At 56.8% G+C, this 24,460-nt stretch overlaps 8 protein-coding genes across 8 annotated transcripts; 5 read left to right on the forward strand and 3 right to left on the reverse strand.

Moving 5' to 3' along the window:
• Positions 1-745: 745 nt before the first annotated feature.
• Positions 746-2,539, forward strand: nfr1 (putative AIF-like mitochondrial oxidoreductase (Nfrl); the record flags this gene model as incomplete). Its single annotated transcript, XM_025539504.1, has 3 exons — positions 746-968; positions 1,029-1,218; positions 1,282-2,539. The coding sequence occupies 3 exons, from the start codon at positions 746-748 to the stop codon at positions 2,537-2,539; spliced, it is 1,671 nt and encodes a 556-aa protein (XP_025397868.1).
• A 191-nt stretch (positions 2,540-2,730) lies between these two features.
• BO70DRAFT_363653 (DNA-directed RNA polymerase I subunit RPA43) lies at positions 2,731-4,130 on the reverse strand. The gene has a single exon (XM_025543623.1). It carries the CDS (start codon positions 4,090-4,092, stop codon positions 2,908-2,910), a length of 1,185 nt encoding a protein of 394 aa, XP_025397869.1. The 5' UTR covers positions 4,093-4,130; the 3' UTR covers positions 2,731-2,907.
• Positions 4,131-4,296: 166 nt separating this feature from the next.
• On the forward strand, positions 4,297-5,808 carry BO70DRAFT_363654 (J domain-containing protein). Its single transcript, XM_025543624.1, has 3 exons — positions 4,297-4,442; positions 4,549-5,076; positions 5,150-5,808. The coding sequence occupies exons 1-3, from the start codon at positions 4,398-4,400 to the stop codon at positions 5,654-5,656; spliced, it is 1,080 nt and encodes a 359-aa protein (XP_025397870.1). The 5' UTR covers positions 4,297-4,397; the 3' UTR covers positions 5,657-5,808.
• A 1,786-nt stretch (positions 5,809-7,594) lies between these two features.
• On the forward strand, positions 7,595-8,460 carry BO70DRAFT_397998 (uncharacterized protein; the record flags this gene model as incomplete). The annotated part of the gene is made up of 2 exons (XM_025546754.1): positions 7,595-8,013; positions 8,079-8,460. 2 exons carry the CDS (start codon positions 7,595-7,597, stop codon positions 8,458-8,460), a joined length of 801 nt encoding a protein of 266 aa, XP_025397871.1.
• Positions 8,461-9,796: 1,336 nt separating this feature from the next.
• BO70DRAFT_318112 (uncharacterized protein) lies at positions 9,797-16,721 on the forward strand (the record flags this gene model as incomplete). The annotated part of the gene is made up of 9 exons (XM_025540405.1): positions 9,797-10,033; positions 10,139-10,803; positions 10,857-11,083; positions 11,156-11,286; positions 11,341-11,587; positions 11,648-12,166; positions 12,247-12,373; positions 13,561-13,717; positions 14,307-16,721. The coding sequence occupies 9 exons, from the start codon at positions 9,797-9,799 to the stop codon at positions 16,416-16,418; spliced, it is 4,422 nt and encodes a 1,473-aa protein (XP_025397872.1). The 3' UTR covers positions 16,419-16,721.
• Positions 16,722-16,924: 203 nt separating this feature from the next.
• BO70DRAFT_363660 (protein-lysine N-methyltransferase) lies at positions 16,925-18,862 on the reverse strand. Its single transcript, XM_025543625.1, has 4 exons — positions 18,594-18,862; positions 17,970-18,503; positions 17,535-17,670; positions 16,925-17,299 (listed from the first exon to the last, which is right to left on the reverse strand). The coding sequence occupies exons 1-4, from the start codon at positions 18,606-18,608 to the stop codon at positions 17,157-17,159; spliced, it is 828 nt and encodes a 275-aa protein (XP_025397873.1). The 5' UTR covers positions 18,609-18,862; the 3' UTR covers positions 16,925-17,156.
• Positions 18,863-19,213: 351 nt separating this feature from the next.
• BO70DRAFT_354113 (40S ribosomal protein eS24) lies at positions 19,214-19,941 on the forward strand (the record flags this gene model as incomplete). The annotated part of the gene is made up of 3 exons (XM_025541850.1): positions 19,214-19,290; positions 19,547-19,794; positions 19,865-19,941. The coding sequence occupies 3 exons, from the start codon at positions 19,214-19,216 to the stop codon at positions 19,939-19,941; spliced, it is 402 nt and encodes a 133-aa protein (XP_025397874.1).
• Positions 19,942-21,735: 1,794 nt separating this feature from the next.
• Positions 21,736-23,650, reverse strand: BO70DRAFT_339810 (uncharacterized protein). The gene is made up of 4 exons (XM_025541262.1): positions 23,548-23,650; positions 23,317-23,495; positions 23,157-23,264; positions 21,736-23,102 (listed from the first exon to the last, which is right to left on the reverse strand). The coding sequence occupies exons 2-4, from the start codon at positions 23,491-23,493 to the stop codon at positions 21,933-21,935; spliced, it is 1,455 nt and encodes a 484-aa protein (XP_025397875.1). The 5' UTR covers positions 23,494-23,495; positions 23,548-23,650; the 3' UTR covers positions 21,736-21,932.
• Positions 23,651-24,460: the final 810 nt, after the last annotated feature.

The following is a 24,460-nucleotide window of genomic DNA, read 5'->3' on the forward strand; positions in this document are numbered from 1 at the left end:
ATGTTTAACCTAAGGTACTCCGGAGATGAAATAATACCATCTTCATGATGAACGATGAACTCATAGTAAGAAAACGGGGCTAACCGTCCCAGGCGGTCTCCACCCGCCGGAAATATGACAAAACACGACTTCTGATTGGCGGGGGGGGGCTCGCACGGGCGACGTCATCGACATGGCAGTTGCTTCTCAACCGGGAAGGCGCGACAGGCAACATGACAGACAAGCACAGGATGGCTGGATGAGGCAGGCACGCGGCTGGCATCTTCCGCTTCCGACGGATGGCTTTGCCTTCATCCTTCTTCTCAGTCCAACTCCCTTTCATTCACGTCATTGTCCGTCTCCCTACGATATATAACCTGGTGGGAGGTGGCATCATCCCATTCCTCTGGTCCAGACATGTCCTGATTGCTGGACCAATCAATCCTACATACTACCCCCCATGCACCCTCCACTACCCCTCCTCTCCCGTCAGAGCTTCCTGCGTCGTGCTGCTGCTGCTGCTGCTGCTGCTGCTGCTCGTTGGTCCCAATCTGCTGCGCGCCCGTTGTCCAGCTTCTCCTCCTCCCGTATCACCTCTCGGTGTCGCTGTGGCTGCCGCAATTCCTCTGCGTGTCACTGTCTCTGCTGCCCCCACCCCTCCTCAGTCTCCTCCCATAATCTCTGCATCCCCCGCCGTCGGTCGTCACCTCAACCGTCGTTCTCCTCATATTCTTCTGCGCGTCTGTTTTCCACCAGTCCCGCCAAAATGGCTCAGGAGTACAAACTCAACGGCATCGCGTCCCTAGCGGACGTAAAGGACCTGGACAAGCTCGAGGTTGAGGTCGAGGGCATCCAGGAGGGCAAGGTCCTTCTTGTCAACTACGACGGCCAGGTCCACGCCATGACCCCCAAGTGCACACATTACGGCGCCCCCTTGAAACTGGGTGTCGTGGCGCCGGATGGTAGAATCACTTGTCCTTGGCATGGAGGTAGGTCTTCCTGGGGATGGGGATGCCGTAGAACGGGGTAGTTAATGATGATCTCGGTAGCTTGCTTCAATGTTGTGAGTGGTGATGTGGAAGATGCGCCGGCTCCAAACGCCTTGAAGAAGTTCGAGGTGTTTGAGAAGAATGGCGCCGTCTACATCAACGCGGAGGAGGCGGACATCAAGGCCTCACAGAGAAACCCGGCGATCAAGTGCAGTGCTTCTTCCCCGGAAAAGCTAGTTATCGTTGGCGGGTAAGTCTGGCTCATCCCAAGTACCTGACCAAGTGTGGGGGGAGTACTGATCGTTACTTATAGTGGAAGTGGTGCTTTTGGCATTGTTAAGGCGATCCGCGACCTCAAGTACAAGGGTGCTGTCACTATCATCAGCAGTGAACCGAATCTCATCATCGACCGCACGAAGCTGTCCAAGGCATTGATCGCTGATCCGGCCAAGATTCAGTTGCATCCGGAGGACTGGTACAAAGAGGCGTCCATCGACGTGGCCCATGATGATGTGACTGGAGTCGACTTTGAAAAGAAGACAGTGGCCACCAAGTCTGGCAAGTCTTACCCCTACACCAAGCTGGTTCTTGCGACGGGAGGCGTGCCGCGCACTCTCCCTTTGGAAGGGTTCAAAGACCTCGGAAATATCTTCGTGCTCCGTACCATTCCGGACGTGCAGGCCATCCACAAGGCACTGGGCGGGCAGAAGAACAAGAAGATCGTCGTCATCGGCAGCTCCTTCATCGGGATGGAGGTGGGCAACTGCCTCGCCAAAGACAACGACGTCACCATCGTCGGCATGGAGAAGGCCCCAATGGAGCGCGTCATGGGCGAGCAGGTCGGCCGCATCTTCCAGGGTAACCTGGAGAAGGCGGGCGTCAAGTTCAAGCTGTCTGCCAGCGTGTCCAAGGCGACGCCCTCCAGCACAGATTCCAGCAAGGTCGGGGCCGTCCACCTGCAGGACGGTACAGAGCTTCCTGCGGATCTGGTCATCCTCGGCGTGGGTGTGCGTCCGGCCACCGACTTCCTGCAAGGCAACTCAGCCATTACCTTGGAGAAGGATGGATCCATCAAGACCAATGAGCATTTCGCAGTCCCCGGTCTGAACGATGAAGTCTTTGCGATTGGCGACATCGCGACCTACCCGTACCACGGACCGGGAGCTGACCAGGAGAAGGGCACATATACCCGCATCGAGCACTGGAACGTGGCCCAGAATGCCGGTCGGGGGGTGGCTCGGGCTATTTCTCACACGGGATCGCTGCAGTCCCTCAAGCCCAAGGCCTTTATCCCGATCTTCTGGTCCGCCCTGGGCGCCCAGCTGCGGTATTGCGGAAGCACTGTGGGCGGATGGGACGATCTGGTGCTGAAGGGCGAGCCTGAGAACAGCAAGTTCGTCGCATATTACTGCAAGGGCGACACCGTGGTGGCTGTAGCGACGATGGGCGTAGACCCAGTGATGGTGAAGAGCGCGGAACTGATGCGGCGGAAAAACATGCCGACCAAGTCGGAGATCCAGAGTGGCGTGGATGTGTTGACTGTGGGCGTGCCTGAGCATGTGAAGATATAGTCGGTGACTAGTTAGTTGGATGTAACAGTGACGATAATGATGTGAGGCCTAAGCCAACATATAACCAGCTGAGGACATTGTAATCCAGAACCAGAAAACCTCTTCAACACACTTCGCCCTCAGGGCAACGACTGGAGAGGGGAGGGAAACGGTACATCTTACAACATCTGCTGGCTTCAATTACCCCCGGTCCTCAGTCCAACAACAATGAAGCTAGTAACAGTATGAAACCCTAAGAGAATATTTTGATTCCCCATCAAACGCCTGGCATGGACAAAGATGATGGCCACAAGATACCGAACACAGAATATATAGTAACACGGAACATATGAACAGGCTAACTCAACTCAACTCCACAACCCAGCAATTCACTCCTTCGTTTTGGTCTTCTTGGTCTTCTTGGCCTTCTTCTCCTTGGTCGACTTCTTCTTACTCGACTTGGCCTCAGCCTCCACCTCCACCTCCACAACAGCCGGAGTCAACGCGCCCGACGCCGTAACCGTGCTGGACGTGGGAACCGGAACCGGAGTCATCGATTCCCCTCGGGGCGTGCCCGCCCTCGACAATGAAGAATAAAACACGCCATTCCTCTCATCCTCCAACACGCGCCTCTCCTCCTCGGGCTCCAGCATCGTCCCCTCAATGCTCATAAACCCACGATCCCGCTCCGACCCAGGAATGATATCCACGTCGACCACACGGAACCGAATCGTACCGCGCACGCGATGCCCAGACACAGACTGGAAGTAGCCCTCCGCCGTGGCCTCCTCGGCCTCCTCGACCTGATCGAGATCCGTATCCGTGGCGAGAGCCACGGGATTAAAGAGTTCCTTCTCGGCGTCGAACGGCTTCGTATTCTTGCCGTTCTCGCTCTTCTCCTCCGAGTCGCTGTCTGTCGTCGAGGCCGGTTCTTGTTCCTGGTCGCCGTCGGCCTGCTCCTCGCGTTCCTCGCCCGGGGGGATCCACTTCCAGTTCGGGGGCAGTCGTTTCCGCTCAATTCCCACGGAGAACAGGTTCATCGAGATCGCGCCGAGGAAACCCTCCGACTGCACGTTCACCCATCCCTCGAGGACCTGGCCGCGCTGCGGCCGGAATACCAGGAATGTCGTTGTCAGGTACACGTACAGCACGCCGTACTCGCCGGCCGAGCGCGCCAGGGTCAGTGGTTCGGGCGTGTCCGCGACGGAGGTGGCGGGAGTGGCGGAGGGCGGGGTGCTCGAGATGCTGGTGTTGGAGTAGGCGAGGATGATGCCCTTGAGGGGCGGGTAGTAGGTGAGGAGGAGGGGGGAGAGGTGCTCGGCCTGGAGGGAGGCGAGGGCGTGGGTGGGCGAGATCGAGATGGGGGAGAGAGGGAGGTAGAGAGTCGCGGTGGTGAGCTTGTAGGGGGATTCCGGGCTGTTGGTCACGCTGGGTTGGGGTTGGCTCGATTCGTGCTTGCGCTTCTTCTTCGTAGGGGACGAGCTATCCTTGTGTTTGCGCTTGCGCTCTTTGGTGGGCGAGCTGGCCGGACTGCTTGCCGGCGGGGGGTCGAGGTCCATGGCGTCGATGGCCATTGCGACGGTGGTGGTGATGGCGGTGGTGGTGGTGGTGGTGGTGGGATGCTGGAGACGGAGAGTTGTCGGGCTTTTTTTTTTTCGTTCTTTTTTTCGTCGAGCGACGATCGCGCATCGGGAGGCGGTCGGCCGGGCGGTGAGCCGGGGGTTGGTCCGGGGAGCGAATAAAGCAACTCTCCCCATTCCATGTAGTACTCAGTACTTGTTCCCAGGTCGAGTTTGTGTGTTTGGGTCTGTTTTGGATGGAGTCTAATACCTCCTGATCTTCTACTGGTCGAGTCATTCTTTTGCTTTTTTTTTTGGTCATGTCGTCTCTTCTGTCCTTCTTTGGCTGGGCGGTCCTTCCAAATGTAAGTCGATGATTCTACCGTGTCCCAATCTATCTATATAAGCGCCGCTGCGCAGCAACATATCTGTCACGATGATCGCTCACCACCACCTCTACTCCTCTCGCAGTACGTGACCTCCCTTGTCCAGAGCGTCTACTATGGCCTCACCATCCGCGCTGGTGAACCGCGCCCCCAGCCCGGCACGCCGCGCTACGCCCGTCACCGCCGTCGCATCTACATCCTCGTCGTGACCAGCTACCTCCTCTACACCCTCTACGAGACCTTCCATCGCGTGCAAGTCGCCGGCGATTTCTACCACGCCCTGGGCGTCTCCCCCCTCGCCGATGAGCGCACCATCAAGTCGCGCTTCCGCCGTCTCGCCGCCCAGCACCACCCGGACAAGCTGACCCGCGATGGCGGCGCCGTCTCCGACGGTTACTTCGTCTATCTGAAGTTGGCGCAGGACACGCTGCTGGACCCAGTCAAGCGGGCGGCCTACGACCTGTACGGCCCGGACATGCTCAACTGGGGCGGCTCCAAGACCATGCAGGAATTCGTGTACGCGGGCGTGATGCGGTCCGCGCCGCAGTATGTCGTCGGACTGGTCGTGCTCGCGGTGGCCCAGGCTACGTATTGGTCGGCATGGGGGCGTTATGTGAGTGGTTCTGAGCTGTGCGCTCTGGGTCTGATGGATGAATGGATAGAATTGACTGACTGTGTCTAACCAGTGGCGCTACTTCACCTTTGCGGCTCTGATGGTTCTCGAGTCGATCCTTCTCACCCGTCCAGCGGCGCTGTTTATCCCCGGCTCCTTCGTCAGTCCCTGGTTGCAAGGGCTGTTCGGGATCTCCGAGCAGAACCCCGGCTTTTACCTCCTGCCGTTCCAGATTCTGACCCTCGCCCAGCGCGCCTCCGTTACCATGCACATCTTCATCTCGCAGGTCACGCCGCCCGAGATCGCCAAACGGGTGTCCTCGCAAGCGCAGGACCAGATCCATCCGCAGACCGTGCAGAAGCTGAACCAGATCGCGCAGCTCTCCCGGGCTACGGACGGGGAGACGACCCGGCTGATGCAGTTGGGGTTCGCGCCGTTCAAGGGCGATCGCGAGGGCGTGGCCGCGCTGCGGAAGGGGATGAAGGAGGCGTTGGTGCTGGGGAGTGTGCGGTCCAGTCCGGAAGTGCAGAAGGCCGTGGCGGAGGTGATCCAGCGGAAGAAGCAGGGCCAGACGAATTAACAGTTGGGGTGCTGCGTCTTTCGGGCTTGTATAGGGTTAAATGTGGATCGTGGGAGTGGGATTGGGACATGGAATGTTATTTTCTTGTGTATTTATTTATTATTTCCCTTTGCGTATATAATGAAGTGTCTGGATATGATGCGAGAATGACGGACACATCGTTCATTATGTATCGATCGAGTTCCAATCCGACCCGGCTTAAGATTCAGCCAGCTAGCGATTGCCGCGTGTGGAAGAATCACGCACGCCTGCAAGTGCAAGGAAGGCAGTGGGTAGATGGATACTACTTGAGTCGTAAGTAAGCTAGCGATACCTGTCGGCATGAGTGATCCAAGTCAGTCGTGTATATATCCGCAATCATCCATCATCAGCTGGGTTTTAGTCTCGGTGTATAATAATAATAATAATAATAATAATGTGGTGATGCGAGGATGGATCACCCGGAAGTGGCAAGCCGATCGGGGCGAGAAATGCTGGTGCTGAGGGATTAATTGTCTGGATCCAGACGGACACTGATTAGTTGGAACTTGGGTAACCCCCCGGCATAGTCTCGGGGGTCCGTTGCCAGGCAAATTGAGGCGAGGATCCGGGATGGCTAGTAGCTGATTACTCCGGGACGGATTGGCTGATGTGATGGATGGTCCTTGGGGTTGTTTCCCCCGAGGCAGTATCTAAATAATCTCGGTAGGGAAGTAACACGTTTCGGTCCCAATTCCCAACAGGATGACTCGATGACTCGTCGGGGAGAGGGAGGACAGCTGATGCATCAGGTGAAGATCACGGCTTACGAATGAGAGGAAGGAAAGCCGGAAGCGGTGCTGCTGGTGGTTGGAAGTCTAAGCGGCCGCGGCGGGACGGGCGATCCATATTTTTCCTCTCGATAGTTGGACAGGGGACATGGATCAGTGGGTGTTAGTAGATACCAGTTTCCTGAGGGAAGGTGTATGAGGGAGAAGTCAGAACCACTGCCACCGCCCAAGGTAATCTAAGAAAGATACCTACCTGCTAGGTGTGTGGAGAGTGTACTGTATGTATACTCACTCGTATAGGGAGGGCTGCTGTATAGGAGAACGAGGAGGGAGAGAGGAGCGAAAGATGATGGATGTATAGTTAACTAACCCCCGTTCCCTCCCCCTCGGACCACCGATACCCGCGCAAACCGTCCCGTACCGTCACGCGCGCCCTTCCGACGAGCGCGCAGCCCCGATCTGCCGGGCGGTGGGCGCGTACGGGACGTACGCGGACGGTACGGAGACGGGGGCGCGTGGCCGGGCAGAGCGAACGGACTTGCCTTCAGCATCTCTCCTGGACTGACTGACTGACTGACCGCACCGAAAAGTCTGGCTTGTCGTTCCCTAGACGAGCGTGAGAAACACACACACACCACAATGAAACCACCACACGGCGCCTCGACATCCCCATCCATCCCTTTCTTCCCTCCCCCGTCCGCCTCCTCCCTTTCTCCCCCCTCCTTCCTCTCTCTTCCTCCCTCCCCATCCTCTTCGCCCTCAACATCACCACCACCACCACCTACACTGCTGCTGCTGCCCTATCACCACCACCACCTCCTCCTCCTCCGCCGCCGGAGTATGTCACCAGCACTCGATCAGCCCTGCCAGACCACCCTCGCCTCGCCCTGACCCAAATCTCGCCCGCCACCTCGCTCCGCTGCGAACCATTCGATCCACCTCTTGTCTACCCACGTCACGATCTCCATTTAATTTCACCCTCATCTCCTCCCTCCCACCTCGCATTGCGGCCTTTTTAAACCCCCACCCCCTTTCACCACCGACCGCTGGGTTGCCTCTCCCTTTCGTCCGCCTACACCGATCGGGGATCCTTCCCATCTCCTACTCATCGCTCTCGCCTGAGATCATCAGCAGGGCATCACCACCATCTCGCCGCAACCCTATCTACGATCCTGACCAACCTACCATAATGCCGGCCACCAGCGCTACCACCACCACCATAAACGGTCGCTCCAGTCGATCTGGGGCCTCGAGGAAGATTCTCGTCCTCAAGCTGTCCTCCGACCTCTTGAGCCAGTTCGTCACGCCGCCGCCCGAAGGCAGGGACGACCGCAAGACCCGCAAGGCCAGCGATAGCCACGAACCCCCCATCAAGATCCAGGAGCCTTCGTCCCCGGCCTCCTCGTCGGGCGAACCGCCGCTGCCCCCCTCCTCTGTGGACAATGCCTCCGATGCGGCCTCCACTCCGGCTGCAGGCACGTCCGCGGACACTCCCCGTCGCAAGGGCGTTCCAGGCCCTAAGCCGGGGACCAAACGGGGACTGAACCAGACGGGCGAGACGACCCCAAAGCCACGCGGCAAGCCAGGTCCGAAGAAGAAGCCCAGACTGTATGTGGCCCACTCCCAATCCAATCCGTGCCGTGAGAGATTCGTTTCTAACTAACTGCCTGTAGGGATGATGGAACCGTCGACCATGCCAAGTTGGTGGCCAACCACAAACTGGGACCCAAGGCCAACCTGGGCGCGATCAACGCTGGTCTGCGTGCTCTGGATCGCAGCGGGGCGCCGTGCCGTCGCTGGGAGCGCAAGTCCCTGCAGCTGAAGAGCTTCACGGGGATCCAATGGAACTTGGAGAGCTGGCGAACCCCCCGCCCCATCCACCCGGAGAACGGCGAGGTCAAAGAGCTGGGCCTTGAGACGGGCGACAGCGACAGCAAGGCCAACCAGAGTGCCAGCGGCGTGCCCAGTGAGAAGAGCACGGGCGATGGGGACCTCACCCCTGCCCCTCCCAATCTCACGGAAGCGTCTTCCCCTGCCATCGCCATGACAGCCTGAGGGGAGCCCCTACCTGCCTACCTATCCTGCGACTTGGAACCATTTACCGACTTTCTTCCTGTATATTATTTTATCTGTCACCACCACTACCACCTTTTATTTCTTTGATGTTGCCCTGGTTCTTTGGGCTTGGCGTTTGGGATATGGCGGCGACTGGACGTTCAGCGGGTCGCCCGCATGAGGGATGTATTTTTTGAAGGTGCCAATGCCGCTGCATATTTGACGGGCTCTCCGCGATCTGAGTTTGTGCTTGTTGCACTGTTTGTTACCCACTCATCGGGCCTTTTTTTTCCCCCTTCTTTTTTTTTTTTTTTTTTTTTTTTGGGAGGTATATCTGTCGAGAGATCCTGTCTTGTGATCTTGTGGTAGGCCTGGGATTTCCCCGGATGGAGCTATTCGGGGGAACCGAGGCCCATGGATATATTACGACCGGTCTACAGTCTATTGATACACGTCGTTTCAAAATGCATTGAATTCTGACTCGGTCTGAATGCTTAGGCCCTCTCTCGCATGAGTCCTCGTCCGTAGGCCGTAAAGACCTCCGCTCGAATCCGGGGTGGCTTGACTGCCGAGGACGAGGTTACATGGATGATCCTTCCCAGGGGCGCAGAATGAGCACCCATTGTTAACCCCAGGTTACAGTTGAGTATATATGACTATAGTTAGTAGTTACATTCCGGACCTTTGGGTGCGTTGTGAGTCGAGACCTCATTGTAACTTAGTACTAATGGGGAAGGGGGGCATCTCCCCCTGCCTGGATGGAGGAGTGAATGTGAATGAAGGACTGACTGAATGGGATCTCCTGCTCCCCCGCAATTTCTCGGTCAGGCCATCCGTCATCCTGCCTGTCATCCCGGATCGTGTGTCGCCAAAGTCTGGCGGGTGCCGGCCAGTCTGGCTGTCTGTCACGCGAGGTCTTTCTTATTAACCCATCCACGCTCCCTTCCCTCGCTCTGCTTTCTTTCACTTTCCTTCTCGCCCTCACGTGTTGTGTTGTGGATCCGGATTGTTACGTATCCTTCCAGTAGTACTCCCTCCGGACCGGCTTTGTTGATCCGGGCATTCTTCTGCACGATCTGGTTGCTCTGTCTGCTCCACTGCCCGCTTACGGAAATCCCCCCAGACAGACTGTTTGTTGCTCTGCTGTTTTGCACGAGAAAGAGGTGGTTGGGTTGGATCCAGAGAACAATCCATGCCTGTTGGGGTGCTGCTGCTGCTGCTGCTGCTGCTAGACGGTGTCTAGGACTAGGAGTAGTACTCCGGATCTACTACAGAAACAGCGACAGAAACAGAAACGGACCCGCTCCGTCGCTCGCTGACGGCGATCGCTCCAGTCATGACGGACGCTTTTCCCCCTTCCGGTGGAGCTCCTCGAGCTTCTCTCCTCACCACCACCACCACCACCACCACCACCACCGCAGCCACTGCAGCCACTGCTTTCTATTCCTCCTCTTCCTCTTCCTCCAACGGTCCTCCCAGCATCTCCTCCATCCCCCGTCGATCATCCTATGCCTCCGTCCTGTCCGGCACCGCGGCTCTCTCCCCTCCAACCCACCCGTCTTCATCGTCGTCCGTCGCCCACCTCGCCCACCACCTGATCCCCTCCCCCTCCCACCACTCCTCCCACTACTCTTACTCCCACTTTCACTCCCAACACCCAAACCACCACCACAACCAGCACTCGCACTCCACCGCTTCCTTCATCCCCCCGCCTTTCTCGCCCGACTCTCGCCTCCTGCGGCCGTCCCCCGCCGTGGATGCCGATATGCAAATGAACTCGCCCTGGAGGCCGTCCGCCGGCGAACCCCTGCCTGCCTATTCACGAAAGTTCGCCGGCTTCCCTCGCTACGACCCCTTCTTCCACTCCCCCGGCTTCTCCGACCCGGCCGCCGCTCCCTTCATCCCCTCCTATCTCCGCAACTCCCGCTACGTCGCCCGCCTCGATGCCGCCCGCCGGGCAAAGCTCGCCGCTCACCGCGAGGGCACCATCCCCACCACCGCCACCGCTACAACTACCGCCGCCGCCGCACATCCGTTGTCCTCCTCCTCCAGCCAGGCTAGCCTTCCCCGGATCGCCCCTTCCCATCGGGGCATGACCTTTGATATCATCGAGCGAGAACCCCCGGGCGATGACGACCACCTGCTCCCCCTCCCCTCCCGCTGGAGTGATGACGACAAGTACACGGGCCTGGAGCTCGCAAACGGGGGGGTCGAGGTCCGCTACACTGGGCCCGTCAACAAGCACGACCACGAAGCCGCCGCCGTGCGGGCGGACCACCCCATGCCCCCGCAGTGCGGGATCTACTACTTCGAGATCACCATTCTATCCAAGCCCAAAGAGGGGTGTGTATCTCCGGTGTCTCCACTCGGTTCCATGATAATGCTAACCGGATTAGGATGATCGGAATCGGGTTCTCGAGTAAGAAAGCCTCAGTCGAGCGTCTCCCCGGCTGGGAGCAGGAATCATGGGCGTATCACGGCGACGATGGCAAGTCATTCTTTGGAGAAAGCCAAGGACAGGGACGACAATACGGGCCGACCTTCGGGGCCAATGACACGGTGGGATGTGGGGTGAACTTCTCGACGGGCTGTGCGTTCTTCACCAAGAACGGTATCCATCTAGGTATATCTATCCATTTATCTATCCATCCTCATGTGTCATACGTCATCGGACGTAGTGGCTAACCCGTCTCAGGAAACGCCTTCCGCGAGCTACGGAATCTGAAGGTCTACCCGTCGGTCGGCATGAAGAAGCAGCCGGCGGTGCATCTGGCCGTGAACTTTGGCCAGCAGCCGTTCATGTTCGACATTGATGATATGGTTAAGGTATGCTCCCATCCAAGTGGCCCCGCCCTGGCATGGCTAACCGCCGGGGAACAGAAAGAGAAGTTATCGATCCATGAGGAGATTAGCCTGACCAGCACGGCGAATCTCCAACCGCCGCTGGACGAGACGGCCTTGCTCCAGGAGTTAGTGGCCCAGTTCCTCGCTCATGATGGCTATGTCGAGACCGCGCGGGCGTTTGCCGAGGAGGTGGCTGCGGAGTCGACTGCGCTGGAGAACGGCCGGCAAGCACCACTGCAGAAGTACGAGGTGGAGGAGGACGTCGAGGCGATCAACCGGCAGAGTAAGACCCTTCCTCGGCTAACTGACTGACTGACTGCGGGCGTACTGACCAGGCCGGCAGAGATCCGCGCGGCCATCCTCGATGGGGACATCGACAAGGCCCTGAAGTACACGAATGCCTACTACGCGAACGTTCTGCAGACGTACCCCCACATCCACTTCAAACTGCGGTGCCGGAAGTTCCTGGAGATGATGCGCCGCTGCAACGAGCCATCGGCGGCGGCGTCGAAACGCAAGGCGTCAAACGGGCTATCAGACGGCAGTGCGGTGTTTGACCAGGAGATGGAGCTGGACGAGCAGCTGCAGGAGAGCGAGGGCTGGGAGGCAGACGGGATGGACACGGAGGAGCCGGAGAGCACGGCACGGTCGAACGAGTTGCTGACGGCGGCGGTGCAGTACGGACAGCAGCTGTTTGTGGACTACCCTCCGGACGAGCGGGGCGGGGACCGCAAGATGCTGGACGACATCTTCTCACTGGTGGCGTACCCGGACGCGCGCCGGTCGGTGCATGGACACTACCTGGACCCGGCGGGCCGGATTGCAGTGGCGGAGGAGTTGAACTCGGCGATTCTTGGTATGTGTGATTGAACCCTCCCGGGGGAGGGGTGGCAGGATGCAAGTGTTCGAGTGTGAGGCTAACGCGCGGGGGCTGTTACACAGTGTCGCTGGGCAAGTCATCGTCGGCCGCTCTGGAGCGGTTGTACCAACAGACGGAGGTGCTGGTGAACGAGATCGGCGAGGAGGGCGGCGCCGGGGCGTTTATCAATGTGCGCAATGACTTTCTGCTGTGATGTTCACGATGACCCCGTGTAATTGATCCTGATTCCTCCTGGGATACGGCGAAGACCGCATCGTTTCTCTGTGGATATGCCCTCTAATGAATTGAATAATTGAGTCACCGACCAAGCCAGCTGTAACGGTCGGGAATAGAATGTTCGACTCGGGTTGCAACTTATGCTAGCAGCTCGCTACTACGGAGTAGAGTAGATACTCCGTTCCTTCCTACAAGGTAGATAGATAGATAGATAGATAGATACTGTTTGGCGTGTTGGCAATTGGCAATGGGCAATTGACAGGAGGTTGGGCGAGTGACGAACGCGATACTACTTGCTACCTACGTATATACCTTGTACCTTAGTACGGAGTACCTTGGGACTAGTATAGTTAGTAGTCCGTCAGGCATAGTCAGGCAGGCACTTAGTACTTCTCTGCTCCGAAGGTTCCCGTTTGGGGATGACTGTTGTCTATCATTAGTGTGGGATCCACTGGTGCTACTTGCCTACTAGTATCTAGATAGTGCTACTGAATTGCCCGTGAATAATAATCCTGTTGTTGTTGTTGTGGTTGTGGTTGTTGATCATGTTCCTGGTGTTAATTGTGTATGTATCCTGACGGTACCATGATGTGTAATGGCGTAATGGCGTAATGGTGTAATGGTGGATTGGCCAATCAAACCACAAAAGAAGCCGCGGCTTTTCAGGCCGGCGATCGCTGCCTGGGCGGAACTCTCGACCATTCATCTCATCGCAACTCAATCCATCCCATTTCATCCCATCCCCATTCTTCATTCCACATTCATTCGGCCTCTTCCCTTCAATTGTCTTTCCATTCTTGGCTGCCCGACGGCCTTTCTCTTGGTCGGTCTCTGCGTGTGCGTGCAGACTGCAGTCCTTCCCCCCCCCTCCTCCCCCCTCCAGGGCTGTCGGGAGCTCTATCTCCCTCCTACCTACTTTTAGTATCAGCATCTCCACTTGGCCTCCGATTTAATCTCGCACCTCGATGACCTGGCGCCGCCTCCGCTCCAGCTCATCGCACCCGTCAAGGGGTGCCAACTCACCCTCGCCCTCATTCCTCTGCCTCCCTGCCAGCCATCATGGACTCCGATCCCGATCAGAACCCACGGCCTCACCCGCATGCTACTAGCTCGCCCACTACTACTACTACGACGACCACCACGACTCCTCCGTCTGCAAGTCAGCTGCCCTGCATTCCTTCCCATTCGGCCTCTGCGGCCGCCCCCCTCGCTCTCCGCTGCTGCTGTGGCCGTGACGACTGTGCATTCCTGCTCCATAACCATGTCGCCCTCGAGGGCCTCGAGAAGGATCTCGCAACCGCCGCGAGGCTGGGCCAGGTACGTTGCCTTTTTGCCTTTTCCTTTGGGCTCCCTCGTCTCCGCCCCGGTGTTTTTTTTTCCCCTTTCGTTTAGACTTTGTCCACCACTCGCCGGTTCGTCGACGTCAGCGTCATCACACCCTCTCTCGCCGGCGGGGGTCGGACAAACCGCCCTACTTCTTGCTTCTTGCTTGCCTTGCCTTTTATTCCATCCTCCTGCCCGGGATCAAGCCGCCGGTTGTGTCCGGTCAACCCAACTGGTCCTCCCCGTCTATATACTTCCCGCATACTCCGGCCGTGGTACACATACCGGGTCCCGTCCCATACATACTTGCCCTCGAGGGTTGGAAGGTCTTCCTTTACCCTGTTGGCTCCCTGCCTGTCTCTGGAATCTGGTCCCCTTGGATCGTCTCGGGTACTTCCCAGACAGAAGAAAGATTCCATCAACACGGACTGCCGTCGGTGACACCTCATCATGGCTTCATCCAAGCTGGGCTCGTCGCCGGTGCTTTCCCATTGCGTTTTTGTCCGTCATGACTGCCTTCCCAGATAAAGTTGCCATGGCGGCAACGACCTCCAGCTCATCCTCGCTAACCTTTGCGCTTCAGGCTCTGCTCCATCGTCATGAGTCCTACATGGCCGAGGCGGAAGAGGACCGCCATCGTCTCTGCCTCAGCATCGAGAATCTCGAACGCGAAAAACGCCAGGTCCAGGCCGAAAACGCCCGCATCATCGAAGAGAACCGCGACCTCCTAGAACAGCTCGATGGCCTTAACCGGGCAGTCGTCGATTCCGACTCGCACTCCAAGTTCCTAGCCACCCGTCTCGAGAGCACCGAGGCGGAGCTGCGCAAGCTCACTCTGGCGGCCGCCCGCGCCGCCGACCTCGAAGCCCAACTGGCGCACATGGAAGCCGAACAGTCCCGGCTGCAGGAGAGTCTCCAATCCGCGCAGGAGGACTCCAAGTCGGCCGTGCAGCGGTGGAAGCAGGCTGAATGCACCCTCCGCGATCTGCATGACCAGGTGGATCGCATCGAGAAGGAAGCCCGCGAGGAGCGCGACCGCCAGGCCGAGATGGTGCAGCGCATGGAGCGGAGACGCGCCGTAGAACGCGAGCTCGATAGCGCGGCCGGACGACTGAAGGGCGCGGCGGCGGCCCACGAGCTGGGTCGCAACCACGGCGGCGCGAATGTGGTGTCCCGCTTCGTGCGGGACATCCTGCAGGACAACGCCAACCTGCAGATGGGGATCATGGAGCTGCGCGAGATGTTGGAGAGCTCGAATGAGGAGGTGCAGAACCTGCGGGATCAGATTCTGTCGCATCAGCCATTGGCCTCCGAAACGCAGGAGGAAGAACCCCGACCGTCAACGACTCTGAGTCAGGAACTGGAGTCGCAGGAGTCGCGTCGCGTGTCGCAGGAGTTCCACATCCACCACCACTATCACACGCCGCCGGTGCCCGTGGGTTCCAAGAAGGAGAAGGGCTCACTCTTCCGTCGCTCCAAGAAGCGCCGCTCCCTGGGCAGTGCGGCTGTTCTGCACTCCGCGGCCGGCACCCAGCTCCCGCGCAAAGCAACCCATCGCGCCCAGTCTTCGACGTCGTCCGCCTCCACGATCCTCTCCCAAACATCCGTCTCGATCCCCCCAACTGCTCCGCGCCGCTGGTCAGCGCAGTCCCCTGTCTCCGATTCTATGGCAAGCTCCCCGCAGTCTGCCTATCAGCCCTCATCGATCTTTGACCGAGTGGACCGCGGCTTCGACTTATCCCAACCGACGAGCCCAGATAGCACCGTCTTCTCGTCCCCGTTGCGCAGTGGCCGGCGTATGAAGGGGCACGTGGATGCCGCGTACCGCACCCTGGACGGTGACGGTCTGGCCTCGGGCATCGACGATGACCTGAACCCTGACTACTTCCAACGCCGAAGCAGCGCGGAATACGCGGGCAGAGGTACCATGCAGTCTGTCATTCCCGAGGAGATGGAGGACGGCCGATCGGTGCCGTACGCCGAGTCGGAGCGCCCGCCATCCCCTGTAGTTCCGGAGGACGTCTTCTCCTCGCCTTATCGCGGTGTGCGCCGCAGCACCTCCCACGAAAGTCTTTTCTCGGTGGCGGGCATGGACATCCACACTCCTCGTCGCCGTCCATCGCGGCTGAGCGACCTGCACTCGAGCACCCCGCCCGTCCGCATTCCCCGACGCATTATGTCGCCCAACGCTGATCTGTTCCTCACATCTCCGATAATCTCGACCAGCATCATCACCGCTGGACGCGAGCCCGCCAAGGTCTCTGACCAGTGTCCACAGACCCTCCTTGCTTCCGTGGCGGGAAGCAGAAGCCAGACCCCGATTGATCCCGCCGAGGAACAGTCTGAAAACACTACCATCCCGTCCCGCAAACTGTCCCTAGGACGCCGCGTCGGTGGCTGGGTCCGTGGTCACTGGGGCACCGCCGCAGTGTCCGCCAACGACCCCGTCACCGAGGAGACGGCCGCGATATCCGACTCTCCCGCGCGGCGGCCCTCGTCCGCCGGTTCCCGGAAGGGCAAGCGGAGGGCGGAACCGGTTCCCGTCCCGAGTCTACGCTTCCGCTACCCCGGTGTGAATCAGACAGGTCCCATCATGGGATTCCGGCCCATGTCTCGGGCCCCGGTGTCGATTCATGCGGAGCAAGTGGACGAGGGCCTACTCCGGGAGAGTCTCGCCGACAGCCACTTCCAATAAGTAATGTTGCCTCGTGTTGATCACGGGTCTATTCCTATTCCTACTCTCTCCTTCCTTCACTGTTATTATACTATTACCACACCACTACACTATATTTACACCACTGATTTTGATACCTGAGCGTTGACACCCAGCATAATCCTCGCACACATTATACAAACACCTTCGCTACCCAGCTGATTTCTTTGCTTCGGGGTTCTGAGTTGTCGGTTGTTGGTCTGTCGGTCCTGTCCATCTTTCCTCCGCGGAGGCCTTCCTTGATACACACATCACATACACATACACATACATACATACATACATACACACACTACTACGTATTAGATTATGATACCCATGGGCGATGCTATTTACCTATCTTATCTACACTTATCCTTGTCTTATTTACCTGAATATATATGGTCTTTGGTTTTAAGTTTGTGTTTGGTATGTTGTCTGGTTCTATGGGAAAAGGTTGTCTATAGGTAGTAAGAAATTTACCGTAGGAGTAGTAGTACACTCATCACATAAGTAGGGTTATAAACGTGCTATACTAGACTTACTTGAGTAGATTCCGTAAGACCCATGTCTATCCTGTAGGGGAGAGGAAGAGAGTCTACGCTGTAGGTAGGTCTATACCGTCTGAGTCTACGGCATGTATATATACCAACCGCGGTATTCTAATCCTCAAGAGGATAGGCTAGGCTAGGATATAATGGCGTAGAAGTCTACTCGGACTACTTGTATCGAACCACAGGATCACTCCCCACCAGGGGCAGGAGAAAGAGGAAGAGAGATCCGATACGTCCGGATCGGGATTGCCGTGGAATGGAAGAAGCCCGTCTGCTCTTCTTCCTTTGGTGAGTCGAAGGGGATGCGGTCGACGACGAGGTGTTCTTTTTCTGCAGCATTCATTAGTCAGGCTATCTTGATTGAGTCACAGCATCCATCGTCTTTCAAGATGTAGGAGGCAGAAGTGTGATGTCACCACACAGAAAGTATGGGGCCCATATACCGGATATCATATTATATGTGGTAATGGTGATCGGGGACGAAAGAAGGGCATGAGGGGGGTACGAAAAAGAAAAGGGGGCAAAAGATTCTGGGAGGTGGAGGGGGGAAGGGGGGGATGCTCACCACAAGCTCCCAAAAACGTCCCGAAGGTGTCTTCGTTGCGCAGGGTCGCGGAAATGAGGAATTCCTGGATGCCGTAGCTCGTGAAGAGGTTTTTAACGGTTTGTACGAGGAGGGGGACGAGGTCTGTGTCGTAGATCTGTTACTTGGTTAGCGAGTTGGTCAGGGCGTATGTGTGATAGAGGGTAGTTCATCATGGGTGGGTGGGTAAATGAAAGGAGGTAGGTAGCACAGGGGCGATGCGACACGACAGTGAATAACACAGGGCTGGTAAATGAATGACAGGGAACGGTAGGACCGGGGCGTCATTCGGGAAGGTCGACCCTGAATAGGTAACGCGACCCAATTAGGACCCGGATAGGTAGGGATATAGCTCTGAGCTAGCTGGGCTGGGCTGCACAGGGCTGAGTCGTGTGAGAGGGGGAACTCCCTACGTACCAAATCCGCGCCAAACGCCACATCAAACCCTGTCTTTCCTCGTTCTCCATCTGTCTCCCCTTCACCCAACTCCATCTCCTGTCCCCACTCCCAAATACATCCCCGAAACCTCTCCTTCCCCAGCCCGTTCCGCACCGCACAATCCTGGATCTGTTCCATCAGCCCCCGCTCGAGATCCGTGGCGACCACGATCTCCGGGTCCAGGTATTTGGCGCAGAACATGGACACGAGGCCCGTCCCGGCGCCGAGCTCGAGGACTCGCTTGCCCGCGATGTGACTGCTTCCCTGAGGAGTGGAGAGGTAGGTTGCGAGGTGTAGGGCGGCTTCCCAGGTTCGATGGCCGGTGGTGCCCGCGGTGACAATTGCGTTACGGGATTCGGAGGTGATGATTGTTTGTCTGTCTTGGGATTGAGAGTGGGAGGTGGAGGGGGAGGTGAAGGTGACGTGGGTGAGTTGCTGAGCTTGTTGGACGGCGGAGGGTTTGGGGGTTGAAATGAGCGTGCCGAGAGATTCAAGGAGGGGGCCGTAGATTTCCTGTATACTGTAAGTTGGAGTCCATGCATGAGGTATTGAGTGGGTGAGCGGAAAAGGTAAGTGTGAGTGGGATCTGAATATGCAGCCTACAGGGTCCTCATACATCCTCCTCCGGGTCGGAGATTGCATCCTCCAGCTTGGCGATAATCATCTTCAACACGCGGGTGCGGTAGGATGCGGTGGGGAGGGGTCTTGTGATGGTGGATTCGTCGAAGAGGTCGGCGTAGAGGGCCTGTTGGGTGGCGGGGTGGAGGAGAGTTGGGCCATCGGGGAGGAAGAGGAGCCGAGGATCGAGTTGCTGGAAGTATTGGGCCGTGAGGAGGGGGAGGGACATGATGAAGGTTGAAAGACACATAAACCCCGAAAACTACGGAGTACTTCACGTTGAACCGCGCTAAGATAACTAACTAGCTAACTAGTTAGTTAACAAGCCATGATGACTAAGGGGCGCTGCACGTGAAGGGGCTAAACCCGATCAGAAACATCCACGGCTGACTAACCGGCTCGCCCAGGAGGGAAGGCGCGCTAACCCCACCGGGTTAGTCGCCCCTAGCCGAGCCCACAGCGAACAGCACAGAAACGAAGCAAAATTGAATCGAGCGCATCTCGAGCCCGCCATCGACCGACAGCGACTTCGACAACCCGCGCCCCCATCTGCCCTTCAGCTCTTCCCTGTCGCACGCAGATTATCGCTGTCAACACCAACAGCCATGGCCGACGCTCCCGTTACCCTGCGGACTCGCAAGTTCATCCGCAACCCCCTGCTTGCTCGCAAGCAGATGGTCGTGTAAGCTCCCTACCATACCACCATCACCATCACCATCACCATCAACCACCATCGATCTGGAAGGCCCCGGAGGAAACAGGTGCGGGAAAGCTACGAGGGAAAGCACACAACGCAGAAAGAGCCTGGCTGGAAATCAAGAAGAAAGGGGAAAAAAAAAAAAGAAAGAAAGAAAGAAAGGACCGATATGGGACACAGATCGATCGATGGGAACATAGAGAGGAAATTGCCGGACAATTTTGCTGATGGTCATGCTTAGGGATGTCCTCCACCCCAACCGCGCCAACGTTTCCAAGGACGAGCTCCGCGACAAGCTCGCCGACCTGTACAAGTCCAACAAGGACCAGGTCTCCGTCTTCGGTTTCCGCACCCAGTACGGTGGTGGTAAGAGCACCGGCTTCGCTCTCATCTACGACTCCCAGGAGGCCCTGAAGAAGTTCGAGCCCCTCTACCGCCTGGTCCGCATCGGTGCCGGTGTCAAGGTCGAGAAGCCCAGCAGACAGCAGCGTATGTGGACTCCGCCCCTACCTTCTTCTCCTCCCACATCTCTGTGTGGTTTGATACTCACCCTGCACAGGCAAGCAACGGAAGAACCGCTCCAAGAAGTTCCGCGGTACCGCCAAGACCAAGGGCCCCAAGAAGAGCAAGGACTAAGCGGATCGCTTCGATGGATTTCCGTGTGGCTGAAGGGGGTCGGTGCTGGATTCGGATTGACGTTCGGATCATCGGATACCTTACTCGGACGACGACGAAGACGGCCGCGGCCAGGGGCTGAAGACGATCCAACGAACGCCAAAATCCCTGCTCTGCTGGATATGAGGAACGGTTGTGTGTGGAGGGCGTTTTCCTTTTTTTACTTATGGGCGACCACCGCCATTTCTCATATCATGACCCCCCATGACACCTTCTCGATGACAGGGAAAATATCAATATTTCAAATTCAGACTTGGAGATCTTTGGGCTGTCTTCTTCGTGCGTGCCGGGGATGTGTGGAAGTTCGGATGGACAATTAAAATCAAAATCATTTCTTCTTTTTTTACCCCTGTTACCCTTTTGCGGGCCTGCTGTTCTTGCTCTTGCTTGTCCGGTTTCCCCCTCTGCAACACCAGCTTCATTGTTTATTGATCGGACATCTGGGTTTCAATCCCCGCCCAAGTCGCACATCCCTTCTTCTGCCACTACTACGTAATGCCCACCAGTCAACTTCGTTTTTTTTTTTCCCCTTCCCCAGCACCTCCACATTTCCTATACTAGAGTATTAGTATATGCGTCTTTCATCCCTCTCAACCACCACCACCACCTCCCCCCTTGCTCTCTCTCACACACCTCCAGTCAAACCCCTACCCTTATCCCGGTCGTGCTCGTCATCAACCGTAGCCCCAATCCGTGCACGATGTAGTGTAAACCCATTCCCAACCCCAACCCCTCCCGCCCAGTCCTTCTCCCCTCTCCAGGCCCATCTCCGTTGTCCCGGTTCTTGTACCTTCTTGTACGCCTTCCCAGGGACGCGGACACGGACGGGGACCGGTCCGGGGATAAGGGCCCCGGGCTTGTGTGTACGACCGTAAGCATCGCCGGACACCGGGCCCGTGGGGGTAAAGCAGTAGGGTTGAGGGGCTGGGCGTGGATACGATGCGGCCTGAGCTTTGTTTTGTTTTGTTTTTAGTTTCTGTTGAGGTGGTTTTAAGTTTTCGTGCGTCTTTTCCGAGTGGTAAGTAAGAGCAGGGAGGGGGGAAAGGAGGGGGGTGGGAGCTGAGAGACTAGAGGGAGGGGCTTCATGGTGGGGGATGGTTTTTTCTTTTTTTTTTTTGTATTTTTTTTTTTTGGTCGATTTTGGTTTTTTGGTGGCCTGGAGTTGCGGTGAATGAGATGCACATATGGGTAGGTTGGAGGTATATGGGGTGGAGAGGTCTGGGCTGCTCTGCTCCCATGCAGATGCAACAGAGAGAGAGAGAGAGAGAGAAAGAGAGGGAAGTATATGGTATACAGCAGAAGCAGGAGGTAATGTGACCGACTCTCTGGGAAGACTACATGCTAATCTAACTACCGTGTAATATTTCATATTAAAAGGGTCAGCAGTGTAACCAACCCATTAGGCCGCTGGGCAGCAGCAGCAGCAGTAACAAAGTAACAGCAATCAGGGTAATTAACAAAGAGCAGTTGGGGATATGGGATATGGGATATGACCTCGGCCTCCTCGCGCCTCGCAAATAATAATGAAACAGGATCCCAGAACATGGATAGAATAAAGTCGCATCAGACCACCCGCAAAGGCAAAAAATGTCATCAACACCGAGCCGAGCCCTAGAACCGACAGAAACCAACCAACGCGCCCCTAATATTATTAGTGTAACATTTTGCTGTCTGGATGTAATGTCACAAAGGATCATAGCACGAGGCTATGAGACCGTTTCTTTCTTTCTTTCTTTCTTTCTTTTCGGTGTTAGTCCCCCCCCCCCCGCCAGCCTGGTGTTGGGAGTTTCTGTTGTTGCGATTGCTTGCCACCGCCAAGGCGCGTCATGCCTTAGCCCAGGGATCGCCTGAGCTAGATAGAATCATCCCCCCCGGCGGCGGTTATCGCAAAAGACACCAACGCATCAACGCATCAACGCATCAACGCATCAACGCCTCACCCACAACCATAATTAGAACTCGCCGGAGCTGTTCAAAGGAGGGACTGGGGTGTGGTGCATCTCCGGCAGCGATCGGTAAGCCGGACTGTGGACCAACGGGGGGCTCGCATGTCCCGGCTCTGGGCGCAGATACGTTAGCCCATTCATCAGCATGGATCCTGATCCATCCGTTTTCGAGGGTCCTTTGTCTCTCCGTTCGCTGCTGCTATACACATACGTGTCCGAGCCGTAATCGGAGAGATGGTCATGCGAGTATGTCCGTGTTGGTTGACCGTCCCCGTTCTCGCGGAATTCGTCACCCAAATCGACCGCGTCCAGCGTAGCAGTAAACGGTCCACTGGAAGAAACCAACGGTGACGAAACGCCAGCCGAGGTCATCGGTAGAAGCCCAAAGACCATATCATGTGCATGAGATGGAATGGGTTTGCCCCGACCCATGGAGCCGTGGCCGTAAGCCCCGTTTGCCTGTTGCATAGGGGGGCGCAGGCTTTTCAGCGTGGGATTCTTCTGGGTCCAGTCGTTACTGGTCCGGTACCCCTGTACATGTGGAAGCCCAGAGAAGGCTTCTTCCGGCGTCGCGAAGCCCCCAAGCCCCATCGGAGCCGGGTTTCGACTGGGGTTGGGGAGAGTCCGATCTGCTCCTTGCCCTTCTGCGGAAGGGGAAGGGAAGCTCATCGTCGGTACGATTGGAGGCGCATCGGCTGCTTGACTTCCGTGTCCCGTGATCATGTAAGGAAACGCGGGAAGAGTCAGGGCATGTTCGGCTTCGCTGTCGGAGAATACTGTGCCACTGGGGATTCTGCCAACATGAACACTGGGCGTCCAGCCCTTTGAATTCCAAGGAAGCCCACAGTAGTCCGTAAATACGTTCTGAGGAGCGCCGGACAACATGTACGCGGAAGACTGGGTTGTGTAGGCTGAGGGCTCATCCTCGTAGCTCATGGCATGATCGATGCCAAAGGATTGCCGGTGGTAAGCATGAGCGTCGATGGATCCCATCTCATAGCCAGATGCCCGCGGAAACGGTGCAACACGAAATCTGGAAGAATTCCCCGCTGAAGCGCCTCCTATTTTGGTTGTCATGGACGGTGCATAGAAGCCCGACCTTTGAGATGAGGGCAAGGCAGCATTCGTGGCATATGACCATCCAGCGTTTTTTGTCTGCAGCATCGAAGAATTGACCTATGGCCAATTAGTTGTGGGGATCATCAGGAAGTATACCTGGACAGAACTCACCCTCAGGAACTGACAATTGGCGTTTCCTGAAGTGCGGCAATTGGAGCACCCCTGCCCATCGCCCGTGTCGCCGCTGCATTTGATCTTTCTCTTCCGACACCGATTACACTGGAAGATATCAGTCTCATTGCATTCTCTTGTGCCTCTCAAGTGGACTCACGGCAACTTGGATCCGACGCCTCGTGGAGTTCCGACTCTTGTTATCCAGCTCTGTTCCGGGATCCACCATATCGTGGTGGCCATCACCGTGGATGGAGTGTGGTATTGATAGAGCATCCCGCTTGTGGTGTGCTTCGAAGCTGACCTCCTCCTCCGGGGGGTAGAAGGATTGAGCCATTACTTCATCAATCAGTGAGGAGGAAAACATGATGTTCCCTATTCCGAGACTCACATATAGTCAACACAAGTCCGAGAGATGGAAAGGCGTCTCAAAGGTGGCGCGCGAGCATAAAAGGGTCTGTTGGATCAGGGATGGTGGTGACCAGCATGTTCCGTCTACCGTCGAATATTGGAAAAGGAACCGGGAAGGATGAGGGGGCTTTAGCCGGAAGCAAGGCCAGATTTAAGTCCATGTGTCGGTGGTGCGTAGTCATTTTGCAAGAAGGCCTGGTCTGGCCTTTTTTTTTTTTTTTTCCATGGTCAATTTTAATTTTCTTTTCAGGGAAGGGTCAATGCTTGTTGGTTCCTGGCAATGCATTTTAGCCCGATCATCAGCTTGCCTGGGGAATTTCTCCAGCTGGAAGGGGAATTAGGTCATTTTCCTCATTCGAAAGAGGGGTGGCCAGTTTGATACCTACTTAGTTACGCTACCTGCTCTGGTTGTACCAGGAGAGCAATATGCAAAGTTCCGTGCTCATTCAAGAAAAAAAAATAAATAAATGTAGGTTGGAGACCCCAAGGCATGCTGATGGAAAGCCAGGCAGGCAAAATACCCCGGCGTTTAGAGGGTTTGTTTCACAAAGTAACGTTGCACCGGTTGGTCATGACCTGATACTAACCACCGCGAGGGCTATCAGTCCCGGCTGGGAAGTCAGAGATCTCAGCGAGCTGTTTCATCCAATCGCCACCAGAGGGGATTGACTGACTCCACATGTGCTGTCTCCGCCACTACGGCCTTTGGATGATGACATCCTTCTGTCATGAAAGAGACGGCGTCAAAGGCGACAAGCCAAGTATGGAGCCAGAATAAGCGGTCGTATGGGGAGCAGACAGCCGCCGGCTACGTTTGCATGAGCTCCCTGATGCGCCTGTCTGTCTAATGACTGGGGCCGCGGGAGCTTTCAACGTGTGGATGTTTGCCCTTG

Source organism: Aspergillus heteromorphus (assembly GCF_003184545.1).
Source record: "Aspergillus heteromorphus CBS 117.55 chromosome Unknown BO70scaffold_19, whole genome shotgun sequence".
NCBI lineage: Eukaryota > Fungi > Ascomycota > Eurotiomycetes > Eurotiales > Aspergillaceae > Aspergillus > Aspergillus heteromorphus.

What these genes read in the sequence shown, in the direction of transcription:
- BO70DRAFT_339810 (XM_025541262.1), bottom strand. Translation starts at nt 23,493, where the DNA reads ATGGCTCAATCCTTCTACCCCCCGGAGGAGGAGGTCAGCTTCGAAGCA. An exon ending in GGCGTCGGATCCAAGTTGCC is followed by an intron (nt 23,265 to 23,316) that starts GTGAGTCCACTT and finishes GATATCTTCCAG; the next exon opens with TGTAATCGGTGTCGGAAGAG. An exon ending in CCAATTGTCAGTTCCTGAGG is followed by an intron (nt 23,103 to 23,156) that starts GTGAGTTCTGTC and finishes AATTGGCCATAG; the next exon opens with GTCAATTCTTCGATGCTGCA.
- BO70DRAFT_363660 (XM_025543625.1), bottom strand. An exon ending in TGGCGTTTGGCGCGGATTTG is followed by an intron (nt 17,671 to 17,969) that starts GTACGTAGGGAG and finishes ACCAAGTAACAG; the next exon opens with ATCTACGACACAGACCTCGT. An exon ending in GACGTTTTTGGGAGCTTGTG is followed by an intron (nt 17,300 to 17,534) that starts GTGAGCATCCCC and finishes TGAATGCTGCAG; the next exon opens with AAAAAGAACACCTCGTCGTC.
- BO70DRAFT_363654 (XM_025543624.1), top strand. Translation starts at nt 4,398, where the DNA reads ATGTCGTCTCTTCTGTCCTTCTTTGGCTGGGCGGTCCTTCCAAAT. An exon ending in GCTGGGCGGTCCTTCCAAAT is followed by an intron (nt 4,443 to 4,548) that starts GTAAGTCGATGA and finishes CTCCTCTCGCAG; the next exon opens with TACGTGACCTCCCTTGTCCA. An exon ending in GGTCGGCATGGGGGCGTTAT is followed by an intron (nt 5,077 to 5,149) that starts GTGAGTGGTTCT and finishes GTGTCTAACCAG; the next exon opens with TGGCGCTACTTCACCTTTGC.
- BO70DRAFT_363653 (XM_025543623.1), bottom strand. Translation starts at nt 4,092, where the DNA reads ATGGCCATCGACGCCATGGACCTCGACCCCCCGCCGGCAAGCAGTCCG.